This window comes from Anser anser (genome assembly GCF_964211835.1).
Source record: "Anser anser genome assembly, chromosome: 2".
In the NCBI taxonomy this organism is placed as follows: domain Eukaryota; kingdom Metazoa; phylum Chordata; class Aves; order Anseriformes; family Anatidae; genus Anser; species Anser anser.
This window is the reverse complement of record NC_139721.1, coordinates 145,131,690-145,153,030: the sequence shown is the minus strand read 5'-3', so window position 1 is coordinate 145,153,030 and position 21,341 is coordinate 145,131,690. Positions and strand designations below refer to the sequence as shown.

Sequence of the window (21,341 nt, the reverse complement as noted above, 5' to 3'; positions counted from 1 at the left end):
TTAGGCACCCAGTGTAGGTTGTGTATATCAGGAGACGGGTGTCTCTGTACGGTTAACGCACCGAAGTAGGTGAACCCCTCCTGAAGGTGATTTAGAATATCTAAATTAAGCAACATTTACGTTCCTAATTTGGATGCTCAGAGTTTCACCCCAGAGATGCCTCTCTTCACTGATTGATTGTGCAGGGAGTAAGGCTCCTAATTTAGGCACATGATGACTCCTAAATTAGGAAGGGAATTACTTAGGAGCTGCAAATTACTCCTCCCTTCCCTTCTCGTCCACTGACAGCTGAAACCATCATGGCATCAGATTGAGGCCAGATTCTGATTACAGTAATATTGGTGGCAACTGTGGAGTAACTCCACTCATTTATAATAACAGAAACTCTAGATTGGCAGAAATGAAAATAGAGTCTGGTCCTTGATGCTGATATTCTTGTCTGAAAATTGCTGATACTGGAATCTTTGCTTCTGACTGAAAAATCTCAAGAAAAAAATCTCAATGTTTCTAAGCAGATACAGTAACTTTAAGCTTTGTTTACTATCATGACACGTGCAGATCATGGGGAAATGACAGTATCTCATTTACAGACTGCTTGTTCTGTGGCCATCATCGTACAACAGCATCCAACTGTGGCAGGGAGAAACTAAAATCAGACGGGGGAATTTGAAAGGAAGCAGAAGATCAGCATGTCATGATAAATGAGACAAATGCCATTCTCGTATCTTCCTGTCTATTCAGGTTCTGCATGACATTTTCTAACTAAAAAGGGATTGTTTTGTACAGACTTCTGCAATTCCTTTAACAGTCTCGGCTATTTTGAAGGTTAAACCTTGATCCCTGCCTGCTGGGCAATTAACAGTTAAACAATCCTGCCTGCCTTCACTTAGTGTGGTTTCTCATCTGCCCTAGAAGATGTGCTATTACATACTTTATAAAAACTTGCTTGAGGAAAGGACAAAACTGCAATTTCAGGCTACTTTTAAAATGTAACATTTCAGACGCTAGCCTGTGGATTCACTGGTGTATTTGACTTTGGAATGTTTAATTTGCTAAGGGAGCTGCTTCTTCCTTGGCATGAAAACACAATTATTAAAGCTCATTTCATTATTTTGAGACTGATAGCACAATTTGGCTCATTGTTTAACATCCCAATGCTATGAATACAATGAAATTCTCTGATGATTAATAGGATTTGTTATTTTAAATAATCATGCTGAACCTTATTTGCAATACTTATTAGGTTTGTAACTTTCATATGAATAATGGATCTCTAGCTGTGCAGCGAACTTTGGAGAGCTGCTACACACTCATAGAATATTTTTTGTCCAACTGCTTTGGGGACAACTATTCTGCAATGTGGAGCCTGCCGTTCTGTATTGCATCTCATCCTAATGCCATGAAAGGCATGCTTGGAGGGATTGCCTCCCAAATATTTCTGATCAGTTGTTAGGACACTGAGCTCTTCACAATTGCACAGACTGGAAACACATTCTCTGGTAAGTCAAAAAAGGCAGCCAGGCAGATGTTGTCACCTAGCATGGATGGTATCCTGCTGAGCCCAGTCATCAAAGAGTCCTGGTGGCCAACCCCACCTAGCTGAAGAGAAATTTAGGAAGGGACCATGAAGCCTGAAGACAGTTCACAGCCCTTACTGAGTACAACCCTTTTTTCCCCGCCTTCGTCCTGCACGCACACTCTCCATTATAAGCTGCAAGGAGCTTTAAATGGCCCTAAAGCCCAAATAACCCCCGCAATACACACAGAAACATGACTTAACATGACAGAAACATGGTTGTTAAATAAGCAAAAAGCCACATTTCTCCCACATGGGCACTCTGGTCCCCTCACGCCCACCTCCCTTCACCTCAGCAGCCCCCATTCAGCACAGCCAGTTCTCGTTGGTGCCTGCAGCGAACCCCGGTATGCTGAGGGCCTAGCTCAGAGATAGACCCGCAGCGAAGCCCAGTGCCCCACAGCACACCACAGCTGCTGGCTCTACACACAGCACTCCAACACCACTGTCTTCATGTGTGTTATTACCCTCTCGCTAAGGAATGGCAGGGGCGGTTTCAGCTAGAAGTACTCTGAGGCACAGGGATCTGCTGTCCCCGAGGGATCCAGGTCACTGGACAGATTCAGACTAGATATTAGGAGGAAATTCTTCGCTCAGATGGTGGTGAGGCACTGGCACCGGCTGCCCAGAGAAGCTGTGGATGCCCCATCCCTGGAGGTGTTCAAGGCCAGGCTGGATGGCGCCTTGGCCAACCTAATCTAGCGGGTGGCATCCCTGCCTATGGCAGGGGGGTTGGAGTGCGATGATCTTTAAGGTCCCTTCCAACCCAAGCCTTTCTATGATTCTAGGACCCAAACATTGGATACTCAGAAGCCCGATGCTGAGCTCTCACTGCTTGCTGTGGTACTTGCCATCCATATCAGTGCTGATAGAGACACAAGGCAGAATAAAAAGAAGGGCAATGGTTTGTAGAGCCTGCTCTCCCTGGGTTCCAGCCACAGAGAAGTGCACAGCTCATCTCCCCAGGTATCAGGAAGCCAGCCCCTTCCCATTTTTTCATCCCCAGTGAAGGAATAACAGAAATGAAGACAGTTGGCTACCAATTCTTGTTTAGCTATTTTCTTCGCCATGAATTCATACAAACAGGTGTACCAGACAGGAAAAAACAGAAACACATACATGTTCAGATGTGAAGGCAACCAGTCTGGGAATAGCTGCCATTCCTTTTTCTTTAACTTCTGGGAACATCTTGAAACGTGCAATCAACATAGCATACATGTTAGATATGGCACCACCTGGAGTCCACAGTAATACACTGTTACTTTTTCTATGCATTTTAATACCATTCCAGTACAAATGATATCTCTTGCTACAGTTTTCCTTACTCTAATGTTAATGTTTCTGCCCAAGAGCAGAAATGTGGATTCTTCATCCTGAGGTTCCTCACAGCTGGGTTGTACAGTAACAGATCTACTATGCCCGGGTAACAATTTATGCATAAAGTACTACTGAAAAAAAATGACTGGAGTTTCCTTTTATCCTCATTTTTTTCACCATTTTTCCTTTAGTCCCCAGTCTTATCTTTCTATATACTACCTACACATTAACCCCACTCCTTTCGACAGATGCCACCGCAAGGCAACTTCCTAAGTGGCTTCCAAGAGCAACCTAACCCATGCTCTCCCTTCCCAAACCAGGGTGATATTTCACACCCCAGTTCTGAAGAAACCCACACAGTGTGTCCCAATGGATACTGCCTTCTAGATAACTGAAGGGGGAAAAGGAAGAGAAAGGAAAAAGTGTCATTCCAAAACATATTTTTCTTTTCATTTGTCCTGATGGGAGCAAGGGGAAAAAGTCACATTTCCCTAACACTGGCCTTAAAATCCCTGAGGTACATTGACTTAAAATACCCATTTCAAGCATCAGCTGACAGGTTTACAGTATTCTGTTTCTGTATTTCAATTATCAATGCGTCCATTAAAAACATGCTTTTCGTTCTTCCTTTCTAAGATTTTCACTGAGCGTCTGTGCCCACAGTCAAGCAGTGTTTGGCTGCGCATCCATACTGCATGAGCACTATGGGAATATAATGCAGAACCTGAGGCAGAGTCTGGGTACTTTTACATATGAACACACACAGCCACACACACACATACATGTATATATAAAACCCATCAGCTTTATCCTGTATATATAGTGTATATATATACAGATCGGTTCTATATTGATGCTTATGCACATATATTTATACAAAGAAAAGGTGTATAGCGATCATGGTTTTAGGCTTTTAAGTGAACAGGCCTGACTGCAACCTAACTTTCACCCATCTAAAAATGGAGTGAAGAGCACGAGGCAGACACTTCCAGAGGATGGCTCAGCTCATCCTAAGGTAGCTGTCAGCAGTAGCTGGGATGCTGTGCACTGCAGATGCATCCACCCCTCTCCCTCAAATAGACAGGAGCTGCCGTAATGAGTCCAGGGTAGATACTCAATGCTTGGACAGCCAAAGTGAGATAAAATAAAATCCACAACCTAAACACATCAAGATAGCTCTGCTGAAAGCTGTGACATTACAACATGTTACACCAGCAGACTACATGTGCTGGTAAATTTAACATAGCTTTGACTTAGCATGATTTGTATGTATCCCGATGGAAGTATATATGTGTGTGTGTATATATATATATATATATATACATAGTGCTCCATAGCTCACAGAAATCATGCATTGCCCTTCACTTCTACCCAGTGTCCTAGCTCTCGTTTTGCAGTGAGGCCACTCCTGCTCTGGGCTTTCCCTGACCTCATGGGCCCTCATGTGAATCCAGGTGAACAGAGAAATGGCACCGCTGGTATGGGGCTCAGGGCAGACCAGGGGGCTACTTTTTCCTCCTCTCTCAAATATCTTGAGAGGTATGAGCATACTTCTACACCTCTTCTGACAAATGACAAAAGAAGAAATGGAGAGATTTAGATGAAATGGTCAGGTTCCTGTCCCTAAAACATGCAGTTGTCATGCAGCAGCTACTGTTGATGATTTAGGTGACTGACCTAAGGTGTCCAGGTTTAAGAAATTTGGCCTATCTTGTCCAAAGTCACTGGCTCAGCGTCAAAAGAATCAAGACTGAAGTGTTAGGTTTCCAGGTTTTCCTACTATTTATTTTCTAGCCATTCTACCTTAAACTTATTAATGAGTCCACATTCTGCCTTTAATTCTGCAGCTGTGTTTACACCCACCGTTAATTGCAGGCAACAAAACACACCAACAAAATTTGGAGATCCTAATCAGGCCTTTATGTTTTGCACGTATCGATACTGTATATTTCATTACAGAGAATGCAGAGAGCAAGAACCTTTTCTCTGCAGCAGTAAGGTCTTCACTAGAAGCTGTGATAGTTTGAAAAGAGGAGACAGCACAGAGGTGATTTTGGCTATTGTCTAAGAAAGCAGAACTTGCACCCTGCATACTTCTCCTTTTACACAGTGAGTTAGAAATATGCACTTTCCACAAACCAGACATTACACATACATATGCCTGATAGAAAGCCTGTCCTGGTGTGGCTGGTGGCCCAAAAAGCTGCCTGCCCCAGCTCTGGCTGCCTCAGAACCTATTTTGGCTTGCCTGGCTGGGAGCTGGGGATGCCTTCTGCTTGGTCAGATAGAAGAGTTAGAGACCTGAATTTGTTTGCCTTTACTTTTAGCTCAGACAACAAGCTCAGAAACACAGAAGACACATCCCCCCTTCCTCCTCTGTTTGTTTCTCTTTCTTCTGCTACATTGCTCCTGAGAGCATCGGCATTAGAGCTGAATGAAGTCAGCTCCATTATCCGGCATGCCAGGTAGCATCCTAGCTCTGCTGACGTCAGACCTGGACCTCTCTCCTCCCGAGGTAGATACGTTTCCTGACTGACGCTATCTCAAGCACAGCATACCAGATTTGGGCACATTTGTGCCCATCCTCTGCCCATCACATCCTGCCGAGCAGCACTGCTGTTGCTCTCCTCTCCTTCACTAGGTGCTACCCAGGATAGCCAGGGCTATCCTCGCTGAATCCTGAAAAGTGAGGACCTGGAGACCAGATGTACTTTGTCAGGTCAGGACAGTAACCAATCGCTGTTAAATTTCAAAAAACATTGTCTTAGGAATTGGGCTCATTATATGTGTTTAGCTGCTGTCCTGTGATGAATCATGATCTCCAGATCATGGCTCTGGTCAGGACCTCTAAGCACTACAGTGAAAGCTGCAGACCTTTTGCTCTCACTGCTTTTTTACATAAGGACTCAATGAGAAATAATGTAAACTCTTCTTGCCTTTTTCTCCACCTCTGCAGAAAGGACCAACCCAAAATTCCTGCGCCACCTCCCGCATGTGCATTCAGATGCCAGAGGTCAGCAGCGAATGAGTCTTGTTTGATCTTCCACACAGCACAAACTTCATCCTTTGTGCACTTGGAGGCCCATACATCCTAGGCTGTTATCTGTAAGGTCTTTCCTTTGCTTGACAGTCCAAATGCTCTTTCCCTCTCTATTAGGTCAATGAACATTTTTTCCAGAAGACCTCCTTCTCCACCAACTATCAGTCTGTTCTCTTTTGACATGCCAAGATGCTGTGCCTAATGTAAATTCTTTATTTATTTTTTTTCTCAATCTGGGGAGACAGATAGGCCAAAATTTTTAGCAACAAAGTTCCAGAGTGAGACAGGAGGTGACAAAGTAAAAATCAAGAATAAGTGGAATGATTAAAAAAAATTTTAACAATGTAGTATGTGTCAAGAGTCAATGATTTCCCCACAGTTAATTACACTAATTTTTTGCCTTACTGATGTGCCCTGAAGGAACCAGGTTTCTGAGCCTTCAAGCACTCAGGGTAACGAGCCACCCAGGTACCCCCACTGAGCCCCAAAGGCCAGCTCACACGTGGAAAGCTAAATGCATACTGTAATGTGGGTGGGATCCTACCCATCCACTCAATTTGCTTAAAGGCATGCTACATTTTTCCCTCCTCACTCCAATTCCCCCTGCAGTGATGGAGAGCATTGTTGTGTTTCTTCGCTCCGTTATTAATACAATATTCCTTCTGTTTCATGTAATCCATGAAAAGTGGGGGCAAAGCAAAACTGCAAGGCAACGTCTCTTCTGATTATGTTTCCCATGTGCCATTACAGCTGCTCATAATGCAGTGCAATTTGCTCACAGACTCTCATAATCACATCCCTGAAATTCATAAACATGCAATACTTTATCTCAAAGAGGCCACTGGTGGTTATTAGCAAGTGTCCTCTTGAACATGCATATTTAATTATGTTTGATCTTTAACTACAGGGGATGTCACATAGCACAGTCTGAAAAATAAAGAAAGCTTGAAATATCATGTACCAGGTGAAAATATCCCATCGCCACAGCCCCCTGGCCAGCCAACCATCTCTCTCATTTTCCTTAGTGTGACATATTCCAAAAGTACAAACACTGGAGCAATTTCATAGGTGAACCTGAAATGTAGTAATGTCCATATTTAATGCTTTGAGCTACAACACTAACACATCTGTTACCAACATTACATTACATTATACCCACAATACACTCTATCTTGCACTGGGTAGAGTTCTGTTTTACTATACTTTTGATAATCTTCCTTCTGATTTCATGTCAGTTGTCTAAAAGGAGAAATGCCGAGAGCACTGGACACTCCATTTCCACCCAGTTCAGTGAAACAAATCATGCCCACCTCCTCCAGGCTCAAGGCTTTGCCTGAATTCAAGAGCTGCTGGCCAGAACCAGACCTTCGCCTTGCCAAAACCTATTTGCATATCTAGATGCATGCACATTACGAGTCCTGTTCATGATGACAAGACAGTTCGTGATCCTAAACAAGTGCACAAAAATGCCTCCTAGCCCCTCAGTGCAAAAAATACCAAAAACATTTTAAATTCTGCACCTCCTTCTTACAGAAAGCAATGGCTCTAACTGCTCTGAGTATGAATTATACCTAACCCCCCCTACATAAATGCAACTGTTTCTTAGGACACCTTCCATTTCACATATTTATGCATGCAAAATACTAAAATATTTTTTCTGTACATTCTGGGGGGTTAGCAAAGCTGACATCGTATTTGTATGATGGAATTTCATAGAAGACAGTCTATAGAACAATGTTGAAACCTTCATGTAAATAAGTAGAGCAATCATTTAAAAGGCAGACAATAGTTTTTCCAGCATGCTTAACATTAAAGTATTCCTTTTTCCATTCAGCTACAGCAGCTAATATTGTACAGTATAACTGTAAAATTATATTAAATATCATGGAAAAATTCTGCTACTTACATATTAGTATTTGCTGCTGATGTCAGCCAGTCTGCTGCCAACCCAACCATGTCCAATCCAGTTGAAAGTTGATTAAAATATCTAGGATGCCCTGCATAAAATGGAAAATGTTATCAAAAGGCTGATGACTGACTGAAACTATTCAGTGCTGAACAGTGTATTTACCTAAGGATTTCTATACAGAAGGAAGTGCTTTCAAGGTATGAAATAAAGCAGACAGCAAAAAAAATATATATATTTTTTTGGAAAAGGCAGGATTTCTCTTCTTTCTCATTCCAAATGAAGTAAATCTGAGTAATTTCACTGAACACAGAATAATGCATTCCGGCATCCCCCATTATTCTTTCAATGTGCTTTGAAAATGAGCATGATGGTGCCTCACAAAAACAGCGGCTCGCTCCTGTTCGTGTGTCACATGTTGTCACCGAATGGGTTTTTGCCTGGCTAGGTTTGAAAGGCACGCACGAGACACCATCTGAGGAGCTTGCCAGTACATATAACATCAGTGATGAATGGCTAATGATTATAATAGATGGGGCAAAATGAGAAAATGGAACATTTTGGTGACTGCTCTGCACATGACTCAAAGGCTGATGATTGCAGGAAGATGGCAGGGAAGGTGGCGGTACTTGTCATTTCTTCCCTGCCAAGCTGCAATTACAACAGCCTGGCTGCTTGCAATTGTGATTTTAAACAAAACCAGCATCGCTGCCACATCAGGAGGATGCACAAGAATATCCTCAATGGGCTGATCGTCCATTTACGTGGTTAATCTAATTGGCTCCTGATATTTTTCCAAAATCCTGTCAGAGATTTTTCTTAAAAATGTGTCTAGAGACATTAAAACAAGGAACAGAAACCATTAAAACTCATTTTTTTTTTCTAGTTGCTCCCTGCAAGCTGCTGTTAAGTGGCACAATTACCAGTACAAATTAAGGAAGGTTAACAATTATCTAAACGCTGTCCGACGTGAAGGAAAGCCTCCTCCGCCTCGAAAACACCTGTCCTGACCCGCAGATGAGGCACTGTTATCGCCGTCATGGAAAACAAAAGATAGAGCAAGATGATTGAGGAAACGCAGACCCAGAACCGAGGGAAAACTTATCTCTGGTCTCCGGTGGCCCCTTATCAGGCGCAGACACGCGGCTCGCGGAGCAGCACGGGGAATTGCTCCTGGTTCCCAGCTCCCAGCGCACAAAGGCACTGGCTGGGCTTTGGGGGCAGAGCACAGGGATGAGGGGCTGGAGGGGCACCAAATGCAGTCCCTGCATCCTTCATCTATGATAAACGCAGTGCTCTCTCTGGCCTGTTTGGCTGCGTTTTGCCCTGAGATGCCTCCTTCCCCCACCAGCGCCGCCTGGGGCACGTGGGCAAAGTCCTCCAGAGAACCAGCAGCAAAAGCAGGATCTGACCCCTGCTCTCCCCTCGGATGGGTGGCTCTGGGACACGTGTGTGCCCTGCTACTGCCACCAAAGCCACACACAGCCACAGCCGTCCTGCACCAGGGGCTCTGCATTTCCCCGGTGACGTTCTGTTTTATCTATTTATTTATTTATTTTTGAGATTTCAGTATTTGTATCTCGGGTTCGACATCAGCCAAGCTCCTAGCTAGCTCCCAACTTCTGCCAGAAAGCAGCAAGGAATTACGAGCTGAAAGCCTCTGGTGAATCTCTGGAAGACTCGAAGAGGCCAGAAAAAGACTCCTGTTTACAAAATAAACCCACCCCGAAAAGCTGCGGAATGAGAGAACTCCTATCTGCAGCCACGGCGTCTCAGCCGCTCTCCGCCAGCACCCAGCCCCAGGGGACAACCTCGCTGTCGCTGCCTGTTTCTTCACGGAAACCTCACAGCCCACCTCGCGCTTCGGGGACGGCTGCATGAAAGGGGCTGGCTGCACGGGCGGGATGTGACAGCCTTGCCCCGGAGCACGGAGGGGGGGAGCAGTGCTCTCCGCGTAGCAACAACTCCCTGTAGTAACATCTTCAGAGCAGTACTGCTGCTTGCACAGCCACCTTCCCTCAGTGCCCCGCTCTTCTGCGACGCGCCCTCAGCATGCCACGGCCACAAACCCACTCCCCCAGCCTGCCCCCGATCCCAGCCGCCAGGGTTTTTCCATCCCTGTGGCACCCCGTTACGTGAGCAAGCTGCGGAAAATTGCGGCTTCGCTTGACAGGCAGGCTCCGGGCAAGACGTGCTTGTGAGAGGGGCTCAGAAATCAGGGCTCGGGTGCCTCCTGCCTGAAAGGCGCTTCGTTTGTCTTGGCCGTCAGGAACAAAGCGGTGACCATGACAGACACACAGGACGTGGGGGCGGTGGGAGAGCTGTGCCCCACACCGAGAGGTTTACCACATGCAGTGCCTTCACACGCACCCCAGGAGAAATCGTGAGGTGACGGGCTGGGGCCGCGACAGGCCAGGGCCACACTCACACCACACCACACCACACAGTGCCCTCACAAACCCGCTTCCACTGCATCCCCGACGGACAGACACGGCAGGGGAAGGCAGAGAGGCACGGGTGCCTTCCTCCTGCAGCCCCTCAGCCCACCACACTGCCCTCCAGCCCCTCGCATCCCCACCGGGCGTCAGTGCCGGGCTGCGGGGCGCTGGCTGCGGCCCCAAGGCTAAAATCGAGGCGATGCGGTTTCTCTTCCAGAAACCTCACCTCTCTGAGGGCATTTCAAGCGTTTTACTCTGAATAAAGGGGGTTGGGTGGAAATCCGGCACATTTCGTGCCCCCCAGCACCGCTCCTCCAGCCTGGGAAGTGCAATTTGCATCAAAACAACAACAACGAAAAGTGCAAAGAAGGGAAAGCCTAGCATATTTACACAAGGGAAGTGATAATGTTGTTTTGAAGGGTCTTTTTTGGATGCAGAAAATACTCCGTTACGTGAAACAGGCTTTCACAAAGCAGGTTAACGAAAATTGCTTAAGAAACCCTATTCTTTGATTTCACAGATTCACAGACCCCGCGTTTCACAGCTTTCAGGGAAAATATTTCCTACGCCCTGTCCAGACACATCACAAGGATCACTGGACTCATCGACTGTGTTCCAGTGGATATCATTTACCCAACTATTTATTCCAGTATTTTACAGACGTTGTGACAGCACTAGACTCATATAACAAAAGCACTCAGCTGGATATTGGCACCCCTAAACGAACAGGATTACAAAGATCCCCCCCAATGGTTACTGGGATCAGTCTGTTCCCAAAAGGTGACAAAACCTGGTTTTTGTTTTCCCCACAGCCTCGATTCACAAAGCAGCCTTTTGTCTCTCTCAGTAATTGGCACGCACTTATTTTTAGGCAATTTCTCAGCAATTCAGATTCCCACTAAGAGCTCTCTGCACCCCACATTATTTCCCAGTCCCGCTGATAATTGCCGCTGTGCTTTTTGTCTGCTCCTCGGCGCTTTATTTAAGGTGGCCCCGGTGCCGAGCTGGGGCTTCCCCACGCGTGGGCAGGCCCCGTGCCCCAGCTTGCCCAGGCAGGCATCAACTCGCCCCCAGTGAAAAACTAACAAAAAACGGCTATTGAAACAATTTTGGGGGTGTTTTTATTCCTCGAGCCTGAAAAAAAAACCAACCCACCACAATAATAATCCTGCAGACGCTTCTGCCAAATTATCCGGGTTTTATGTCCTCATGCAGGTAAGGGGAGAGAGGTGGCAAATGGCCGCTGGGAGCTACAGGATGCTTATTGAGATTTTGGGATTTTGGCTGCTAAATGGGCTGGTCCCGGTCCCTCCTGCCCTCCCTGCAGGGATGCCCCAGCCACCCCTGTGCCCGGCATCGCCCTGTCTGCGAGGAGCAGACCCGGTCCCAGCCCCTATCACGCAAAATGGATGAAAAGGGACGGCGGGAAGTTGCGAAGGTGGCTGCTGAGTGCCACACTCGGCAGCCCCGACGCACGGAGGCATTGATTTTAAATTGGAAAGGGTGCATGAGGCTGCACTGACTGCCACCGTGACGGGGCTGCGAGGGCTTTTTATCGTTTAGGAAAGCGATCCCCGTCCCTGCTAGAATCTGCCTGCAGCTGGCAAAATACAGCAGCTGCTCAAATGTCTGATGCTTCAAGATAAAATGAAACGACACCTTTAATCACTGGGTGAGACCATACGCAGTAGAAAAGGAGGGCGGCTATTACCTGTTTTAATTGCATACTTCAGAGTTGTCCTGCAGTTCAATAAAATTTCTTCCAAGGTCTGTGGCTGGTCTGCCAGTTCCCAGTTATATTCTTGGAGCAGCTCATTTGGGTAGTGGAAATCAATAACTTTTGTCGATCTATCAAAACTTTTGACCACATACTGAAGTAAAATGTCCACAACGTCTTGGAGGAAAGACATCGTTGTTATTTCTCCGTTGCATGCCGGCAGAAGGTCTGGGAATGGAGAAAGGAAAAGTTAACTTCGTTTTATGACCATACACACAGACACTGGGCACAGGCTTCTCCCGTTTATGTTTGGGAAATCTTTTCTCTCTGTTCAATAAAAGTGGATTTTATTTTTATTTAGTAAGCAATTTGGTAAGATTGTGTTTTAAGGAATGTTTTCAGAGATTTAGTTAGGTTTTCATTTCCTACCTAAAGCAGCAATTTTTGCCTGCAGTATATTTCAGACCAATTTTTAAGACAATGAGAGAGAGCAGGCAACAAGAAAAAAAGGGAAAACGAAGGAAAAAAAGGGAAAAATAAGGATTGGAAAATAAACGTTACGAGAAGCACTCAGAAACCTGTCATCTGCCTTGCAAAAATAAAAGACCTTCCTCGCGAGTGCCAGCGCAAGGCTTGGCAGGTAACTTGTTGATAACCGAATGTGTTTTTCGGGGGCGATGCCCGGCAGCCCAGCAGCACGCACCCGGCACCTCTCAGCGGGGCTGAGGCGAGCCCTCAAAGCCCCGCTCGGGGCTGCTTGGGGTGCCCGGGGGCTGCAGCACAAACGAAAGGGGGAAAGGCAAAAATAAGAAATACCCCGAGCCGAAGTCAGCCGGTGCGAGCCCGCTTCTCCCTCCTCGCCGCCACCCTTAATCGAATCCCAGGTGCTCCAACGGGAAGGTCGCTGCTGTCGCTACCCGTTATAAAAAAGCGACCTGCAGGCTCCAGCACGCCGGGGGGGCTATTTTATTTTATGCTGCTTTATTTTTTTTCAATTTTCAGTTTTTCGGGATTTTTTTTTTTCTTTATTTCTGGCGGGTTTCGCGGGGCTCGGGGCCGGGGCCGGGGCCGGGCGCCCCACAGAGCCTCCTCGCCCCGTCGGGTCCCCCCGGCCGCGGCACTTCCCGGCCCGCAGCATCGTTTTTTGGGGACTTTTTCGGTCTTTTTCAGAGCCGCGCCGCCGCCCGGGAGCTCCGTTACCTGTTGAGTGCAGGAAGGCGTAATTCACGTCGGCTTTCTGGCAGCCGCAGGGTTTTTTGTCGCAGGTGCACACCGGCCGCGGCTCCGCTGCCCCGGGGGCTGCCCTGGCGCCGGTTTCCACGGGTTTCTCGGCGTCCCCGTAGAGCAAAGCTTGACAGCGACACGGACACACACGGGCTCAGCACCGCGGACCCAGCCTCCGTCCCCCCCCCCCCCCCCGTCTCCCCAGTTCCCCGGCTCGGGGGGCTCATCCCGCGGCCGCCCCCAGCCCCCCGCCGCCGGGGGCCGCCCTGCCCTTACCGCACAGCTTGTTCCCCAGGCCTCCCGTCAACTTCTGCGCCGCCTGGCACCAGGCTCTCGCTGCAAGACAAAACGCGGCCGACATCCGTGGGGACGGGGGGCGACGAGCCCGGCACCCGCCGCTCCTTCCCCGGGACCCCCCCCCCACACACCTCGGAGCCCCGGTGCCCTCCGTCGGGGCCGCCCGGTGCCCCCCTACCTGTGCCGGGGCTCTCGGCCGCCGCGGAGCCCTCGTCGGCCCCGAAGGGCCAGAAGCCGGAGCCGGGGCTGGCCATGGCGCAGGGGAAGGGAAGGGAAGGGAAGCGGAGGGCGCGGAGCGGCGAGCTGCAAGCCCCGGCGGCCCGAGCGGGTGTGCCTCGGGAGGGTGAGCTGCGGGCGTACGAGTGTGTGCGCGTGGAAGTGCGCGTGCAAAGTGTGTGCGGCTGCGCCGGGCGGCGGAGGGGCGGGGGCGCCCCGGGCACGCGTGGGTGGGAGCAGCGCCCGTGGGCGCCCCCGGGGCCGCGCCGCGGAGCTGCCGCCGCGATCGTGGCCCGCAGGCGCCGCCCGCCGCCGCCGCCCCCCCGGCTCGGAGCGAGGGGGGGGGGGGGGGGGGTTCGGGGAGGGGGGAAGCCGCGGAGCCCCCACCCCGGGGCTGGCACCGACGGGAGCGGGGAGAGCAGCCCGACGGCGGCTGTGAGCCCCCCCGGGGGTGTCCCCGCAGCGGGCTGCGCCGAGCGAAAGGGGGGAAGGTTTTTTTTTCCTGTCCCGACTTAACTCTTGGACTCCCCCCGGAGCTTCGGGGGAAGCTTCCCCTATGGCAAGAGCTGGAAGGCGCTGAGAAAATGCCCCCCCTCTTTCCTCCCCCCATCGGCAGGGCATCGAGCAGGGCATTCCCGGGGCGGGGAGGGGGCTGCCCCACTGGGGGCCCCGTCGGGCCGGGTTGGGGGTGGCGGTGTCCCCGCTGCTCCCTTCTCCTGGTGTCCCCTCTCCTGGCAGAGCTCTCGGCAGCCCCGAGGGCTCCCCGGGCCTCCCCGCACCTTGGGGAGGCCACACCGGGGGAAGGAGGAGAAGACCCGCTCCCCTCGCCTCCCGACGTCGATTTTGGAGGCACCCGGACCGCCCCTGGCCTCCCCCGGGGGCTGCAGGAGCCGTGACACCGTGGCTGCTTCTCCTCCCGCAGATGTCGAGTCTTGAGCCCACAGATTTTGAGCCCTGATCCCAGGAGGGAGGCAGGGGAGGCCGCACCAGGCCAATATGGGGCCCTGCAGTGAGCCCTGGTCACCCAGAGCCCCCAGCCAAGCCCTGGGGCTGCCACAGCTGAGGGCATCTCCGAGGGCATCAGCTTTAGGGAGATGGAGAAGGGCACTCGGGCTTTCCATGGCAAGAGGCCGCTGCAAGGTCTTCCCCGCCTCGCCCTGTTGTTCCCCAGTCCCGTGTTTCGTCACTTCTGGGTTTAATTCAGACACAGCCAACCGCATCACTGCCTTGTGCCTTTTTATTTACGGTTTTAATAATACATGAGAAAGCAACTTTAAAATAGATTTCAAAATTTAAACAATTTACCACAATTTTTACATTGCAGCAAAGTTTAACCCGGTGCCGTGGCCTCATAGCTTCTTCAAGACTGGGAAGCAATCGCTACCTGTCCCTGGGGCGAGGCCAAGTGTCTGGGTGGGGGAAACAAAAACCCAACCTCTGTGGCTTGCTGCTGCCGGTAATTGTAGTATTTAGGAGAGCTAAGCAAGAGAGCAGGATCAGGCCTTTATATGGGCTTCATGAAATTTGCCTTCTCTTGTTTTGCAGCTGGGAACGTGCAATTATGAATCCTGAAAGGAAGCAGAGCAATTATCTGCGTGGTTTCTGTGAAATAAGGTCTTTTGAATAAGGAATCGGGGGAAATTTTGAACGCAGTGGCTATTGCTTTTATTTCTATTTAATTTCTAGTGGAACTGATTAAGAATGATCATTGCATTTAGGCAGCAATCAACCAGAGAGCGTCTTTCTATTTCTTTCTTGGCACCCCAGAGATTAAGATTCCTAAAAAATCTAATGCAAAGCAGAACAAAGCAACACGATTTAGAAGTTCTTCGTTTAGTCACAAAGCGCAGAGGCAGAGGACAGGGCTGGATATACTTCCCATAAATAGATGTCTCCAACATAAAAATTATACACACGATATTGACCTTTAAAACTGGCTACTAGCTTTACAGTAAAGTCAATAATGAAATAAACTGCTATAGTATGCTATCCAATTAATCAATTCATTTGTTTTCATTACAGGGACACCACATACAGTTCATCCTCACATTTAGGCATTGTAAACCTAAAATAAACAGAAATTCCCCTATGGTGTTCTTGTAATTTTTTTTTTCCTGTAAGTCAATTTATTAGAAACAATAACTAAGGTTTTCTGAAGGTGCATATGGAAATTTGAATGCTTAACTAGGAAACTGTAAACTAAATGATCTATTTTAATTGGGTAAGACTGATGAAATGCAGAAGGGAAAGTGATATGCACTGAGACAAGTAACCTAGATTTAAGCCGCTTATGTTTAATAATTTTAAGATGTAGCAGTGGTATGTGAAGAAAAACCTGTTTTTTTTTTTATTATTTTTAAAGTATATGGTACGTGACTGACAGTGTCCCTTTGCAACGGTGTTGGGCTGTAAACTACAGTAATTCATATTCACATGAACACACACGTAAACTTGAAACATCGCAGATTAAAAAAAAATAGGATGCTCATGATATAAAATGATAAAAAAGATTGATAAAAGCCAAATGGCAGCAGCAACAGCAGCAGCAGCAGCTAGAACTGCTGGATAAGGCGCCGGCGCTGTGAGGTCTTCCGCAGCAGTCTTCTGTAGTCATAGGGATTATCTGCGGGTTTACTCTCTTCCAGGGGGCTTTCAGCAACCCTTGACCTAGGGATTAAGCGCAGAAGTGTTTCAGAAATTAAAATCAAAACATTTACCTTGGCAAACACTCCTAATCGACTGCTTAACCTCCACCCTCAGGACAGGAAAAAAGAAAAAAAGAAAAAAAAAATCAACCGATTTTGCAAGGCCTCGTCTCCCTGTGCTGCATCAAGCAGGCACCTCAGAACAAACACATTATCCGGAGAGCAGATGAACACAGGAGAACAACATGTTCTTCTGCGAAGGGGACATAATAAAAGGACATAAAGACACTGAGAACACGTGGGTGCTTTGCAGCAGTTTTTGCCTGCTGGCTTTGAACCAGATTTTGAGCTGGTGTATGTTTGTTTGGCCTGTAAGTTTAACCTGTCTGTTGAGCTTATTGTAAGTGTCCATTTTGTCTTTTTTTTTTTTTTTTTCAGATGGCAAGCCAGCTTGGGAAGCCAACTCTGACAGGCTGGAATGGTGGCCTAACACCAGATGTTGCCATGGAGTAAGATTAAAAATAAAACTCAGCTATTTATTAAGGAGATTAGTCTGAAATAACTACACAAATATATACTACAGGTGTGCCGCACCGCTGGTCCTACACCAGTGTTGAAGGTAGACTGCCAAAAAAACTTTCAATGGTTCATTTCTCCAGACCAAATTGACTGTATAGTTTTTACATCCAGGTGACCCCATTCAAGAGATACTGAAGCGCAGAAATTGTATCAATTGAATTTAAGACAAAGATAAATCTGCCCTCAAAAGTAACAGTGTAGATTTAAGAGTTACACAGATTTTTTTTTTCCATTTTGGCTATTTAGGATGCAATCAGACAGCATGCAATACAAGGCCTGAATTTCCTTTCAGTGAGCTCAGTGGCGAAATTCTCATTCATCTAGAATGAGAAACCAGACCTCATACAATTTTGCAGCTTTCTAAACAAAGGACGAAAGATTGGAGTAATTAACAACCCCGGAAATGCAACATTTTCCAAGAGATGTAAACTGTGTGGTAATTCCCTGATACTATGTTTAATTCCATGCCTTCACAACACCTTTCTAAAACTAATTGAGATGCCACATGAAGAATGCCAAAAAGTGAAATAAGTAGCAGGCACAAAATGCTCTACAAACATTTTTGCTGATATGTTTTCAAATTCAGCAATCATCCTAGACTTGGCGTTTTCCTTAGGCTTTTACTTAGCCCATTTCCAGGTTTTCCTTATATATATGAAGACACATGGAGATATATAAAGATATATAAATGTGTGTGTATGTGCAATGTGTGCCTAAAAGAATATGAATTTCCTTTGCCCAGCAGAGGTCACCCTCTATGAAGTCTATGTGGGAAGAGAAAAGGTAGGGCAGACCTCAAACCTTCAGGGTTTTTTCCTGACTGTCCACCTTGGCGGTGTCCACTGAAGGCTGTAAACACACATGCTGCTACAGGACAGTAGGAGGAGGCAGTCAAGCAGGTGTCTTACCTGCAGAAAGCAGGCAGAAAATTTGCCACACATCTATCCTGTTTAAAGCCAGGCTGAGTCAGAAATACAACTTCGAAGTTCTGCTATACTTGAATTCAATTTTAGATCAAAGATTTACATCTCTGTCTATCTCATCTGGAGTTTGGGAAGCCAAAGCTGGCAGGCTGAAGACAAATCATGCTACCGTTTGTCCCTGTCAAGTTTTCAGCTACACATATTCCAAGCTAATTTGGCAAGATTCCACAAATTTAAAAATAGATTTATGTCTAATGTGAAAGTGCATCTTTGTTTGTTTGTTTGTTTTGAATTTGCAGACAGGTAATATGCATATGCATTTTTTTCTCAATGAGTATATACAACATTTATTTTTTCCTATTATTATTTTGTATGACTTACCGTTCAGTAGCTCTTAAAGTTGAAATCCTGCGCTCAGCTGGATGTCTCTTCTTTTTTGTGACAGAGCTGCTGTCCTTTGAGGTGGAATCAGGAGATGAAATTTCATGGTAATAGACATCTAAGTCTAGCACTTTGCTCAGACTGTCAATAAATAAATACTCCAAATTAACAATTTCACTTTTCAACATTATATTCAACATTAAAAGTAACATAACCAAATACCACTTTTGGTTGTTTTTGTGTTGAGGGTCTAAGGAAAAAAATATATAAACACAAGAAATATGTCTTTGGAATGTAGCTGCTGTATGATGCAGATAGAGAATTTTGCAATGCTAAATACTTTTAGACGTTCATAAAGCAAACATATATCACTGAAATAGCATGGGTTTGCCATTATACTCAGTAGAGAGGTATTTTGATGATACAGTTCATCTGGCCTATTTTAGATATTTCCTTTAGGAAGATATCAATAGTTTTCCTAAAGATTTTTTTTTTTGTCTGTGACTACAAGAAGAGAGTCTAAAGCAACTAGTAGATATTGGTGTCAATAATGCAGATGCCTGGTTTTTGTTACATGAATGTGTAACCAGTGTATCATATGTACAGAAAAAAATAATCTAAAAGCAACCTGAAAAGAACCTTCAGAATTCAATTCTCACATTGATGGAAATAACTCCTTGATTTCTGTTGCTGTGTTTGACTAATACAGTCAGCACAGGAAAGCAGATGCAGTCATGGAACTGTTTAACTAGATTTAGGAGGAGTGAAACCAAACTGAGGCCAGCGAGGGCGAAACACTAGATGATGATGATTATGATTGTTTTCTAAACATAAGATAACTGTAGATGTGGATTATTTTCAAGATCCAAATGGTATCAGAAAAGCTGTAACTCAGAACTGACATGGGAGACACGGATGTTAAGTGAGTCCTTGAAGCAATGGCATAATGAAGGACAATTTAAACTCTGGTTTAATGATGATAGATGCTTTGAGCCCATCTTAAGGGCGTATAATGTCATGTAACTTCATTGAAGATACATTTTTTTAAATATGGAGCTTGACTCTGCAACCTCAGCCAAGGATAGCACTAACAGCTCATTCATACAGTGCTCAAGTATCTTGCATCTATGAAGAGGCCAACGTAACATTACACAGGGTCACTGGGGAACAGCAAAAAGGCTTATGTATAGAAACACAAACAATACAGAGCTAAGATGTAAGTCAGAAGCTGTGAACAAAGTCTACAGCAAATGTGAGGATCTAAAATACAGGAAGGCAGGATATATGATTCTATGATTCTGTATGCGCTGCCTCCTTCATTTCTATACAGATCTATCAAAACAGCTTAGTTACAATGTGAAGAAAGGCTTCAGGTTGAAATTTCAATAGCTACTCTTCTTTACCTGTTATTAATGTATAACTGTTATACTAATATCTTACTGTTTCCATTTTTATCATCTATTTCCAAACAGTCGTATATTTTTAGGAGAGAAATTTAACAGCCTTTGTATTTTTGCTACCGAAAAAAAAGTGGTTGCTCATTTAGTTTGACTGGAATTTTAAGCACCTTCAATTATTTTCTGTGTCAGAACTATCTTTGATGCGGACCTTATCTTAACTTATTATTGTGCTTGTGTTGCCATGGTAAAGGGCCATGCTGCAGTAAAACTGAACAACTGAATTCCATAATGGATTTTTGTTGCTGAAAATTGCATGTTTAACTTTGCATATGATGCCCTTCCTGTGAATCACCAAATCACCATGCTTTTTTAATGCTTTATTTTCATGGTTGAAGTGCAGCTAAGAACTATTTCTAGAGAACTAAAATGGCAATAGTGAAATAATGGAAAAAATTACCTTTCTTTTCTTGGTTTCCGTTTTTCATCTTGCATTGATTTCTAAAAAAGCACAAAATTATTAAAAAAAATACTGAAAGGAAGGTTTATGCAAAGATACGACTCATCAATATGCTAGGTAGGAAAGTGTTGCATATTTTTTGTTTAATGAAAATACAGAGAACTTAATTTGTTGAGCAATAGAGCAAGTGCGCTGGCAAAATCTCTCTTCAGACTCTGTGACTATGCATATCACTGAGAATGTGTTGAAATGCTGTGAAAAAAAAAAGCTGAAGTAATTGTGACCAGAACAACAATAATAAAAAGTAAAACTTTCATATATCTGTAGCTGTTTTAATGATGTTCACAACACTATCTCACTGAGGCAAGTTTACTTGGATGCCATGAGAATTACCATGTATACAGGCAACACGGTGGGAGAAGGCATAATCCTGTTCTCATTAATGCCAGTCCAGCGTCACAAGTTTTAGTAGGATAAAATTGACAAAGGCCCCATTTAATAAGAAGTATGCTGGGTGGCAAAATCGTCTTTAGGATATGAGACATCCAGAAAAGCAGAAGAGGAAGACTGATAAGGAATGTGAGTAATTTCTTATCTCTAACAGATTTCTGTCTTTACACTCAGGAAGAACGTTATGTTGCAGCATCTAAAGCGTTATGTAAGCAGTATTTTTAAGTGCAGATGGTCTTAAATTTGGTCTTAACTTTGGGCTTGATTATGTTTCTCTCAAACTAGGGAACACTCACTTGAATTTATGAATTGTAACACTGTAAGGCCATGAGAACCAGGAATCCTGATGGACACGCACCTCAGTCTGCAGGTAGATGCACAAGACATAATTTCTAAATGATGGACTGATTTTAAGTAATAACCTCCCAAATAAGCTTTTAGTGGCTTGTATGAACAAAAGCCTATTGTCAGGCTTCATTTACACCGGTGTACCACTTTAGTTCATTTGATGTGCGTGAAGATGAGTGAGAACGGAAGGTGTCTAATCAACATCTATAATGTGGTGTGAGAGAAATACCTGTTTTTGCAGAAGGGGACCATAAAACAAAGTTTTTTGTTTTTTTTTTTTTTGCATTCATAATGCATGCCCTAACTTTCAGGTAATCTGGTCTTGATAATGTGTGAATAGCTGCTGATCACAAAGATTTTTGGTAAGGCAGAAAAGCCATGAAAGCTGGGAAAGCTGACTTCCAATGTCCAAGAACAGAAGAACTGG

At 45.7% G+C, this 21,341-nt stretch overlaps 2 protein-coding genes across 14 annotated transcripts in view; both read right to left on the bottom strand.

The window, feature by feature from the left end:
* The window catches only part of GAD2 (glutamate decarboxylase 2), a 38,232-nt gene extending 24,224 nt beyond the window's left edge, over positions 1-14,008 (bottom strand). The window contains exons 1-7 of the mRNA XM_083826230.1: positions 13,694-14,008; positions 13,495-13,554; positions 13,195-13,344; positions 11,989-12,222; positions 7,840-7,930; positions 6,895-7,007; positions 2,696-2,811 (exon numbers count right to left, since the gene is read on the bottom strand). Coding sequence (XP_083682356.1) covers positions 2,696-2,811; positions 6,895-7,007; positions 7,840-7,930; positions 11,989-12,222; positions 13,195-13,344; positions 13,495-13,554; positions 13,694-13,769 — 840 coding nt within the window. The 5' untranslated portion in view covers positions 13,770-14,008. The remainder of the gene's footprint in view (positions 1-2,695; positions 2,812-6,894; positions 7,008-7,839; positions 7,931-11,988; positions 12,223-13,194; positions 13,345-13,494; positions 13,555-13,693) is intronic.
* Positions 14,009-14,100: 92 nt separating this feature from the next.
* The window catches only part of MYO3A (myosin IIIA), a gene marked incomplete at its 3' end in the record, with an annotated part of 121,909 nt that continues 114,668 nt past the window's right edge, over positions 14,101-21,341 (bottom strand). For all 13 annotated transcript variants that reach the window (XM_083826224.1, XM_083826225.1, XM_083826215.1 and 10 more), the window contains 3 exons: positions 20,117-20,157; positions 18,260-18,400; positions 14,101-16,398 (listed from right to left, as the gene is read on the bottom strand). In XM_083826224.1, the coding sequence (XP_083682350.1) occupies positions 16,284-16,398; positions 18,260-18,400; positions 20,117-20,157 (297 nt within the window). The remainder of the gene's footprint in view (positions 16,399-18,259; positions 18,401-20,116; positions 20,158-21,341) is intronic.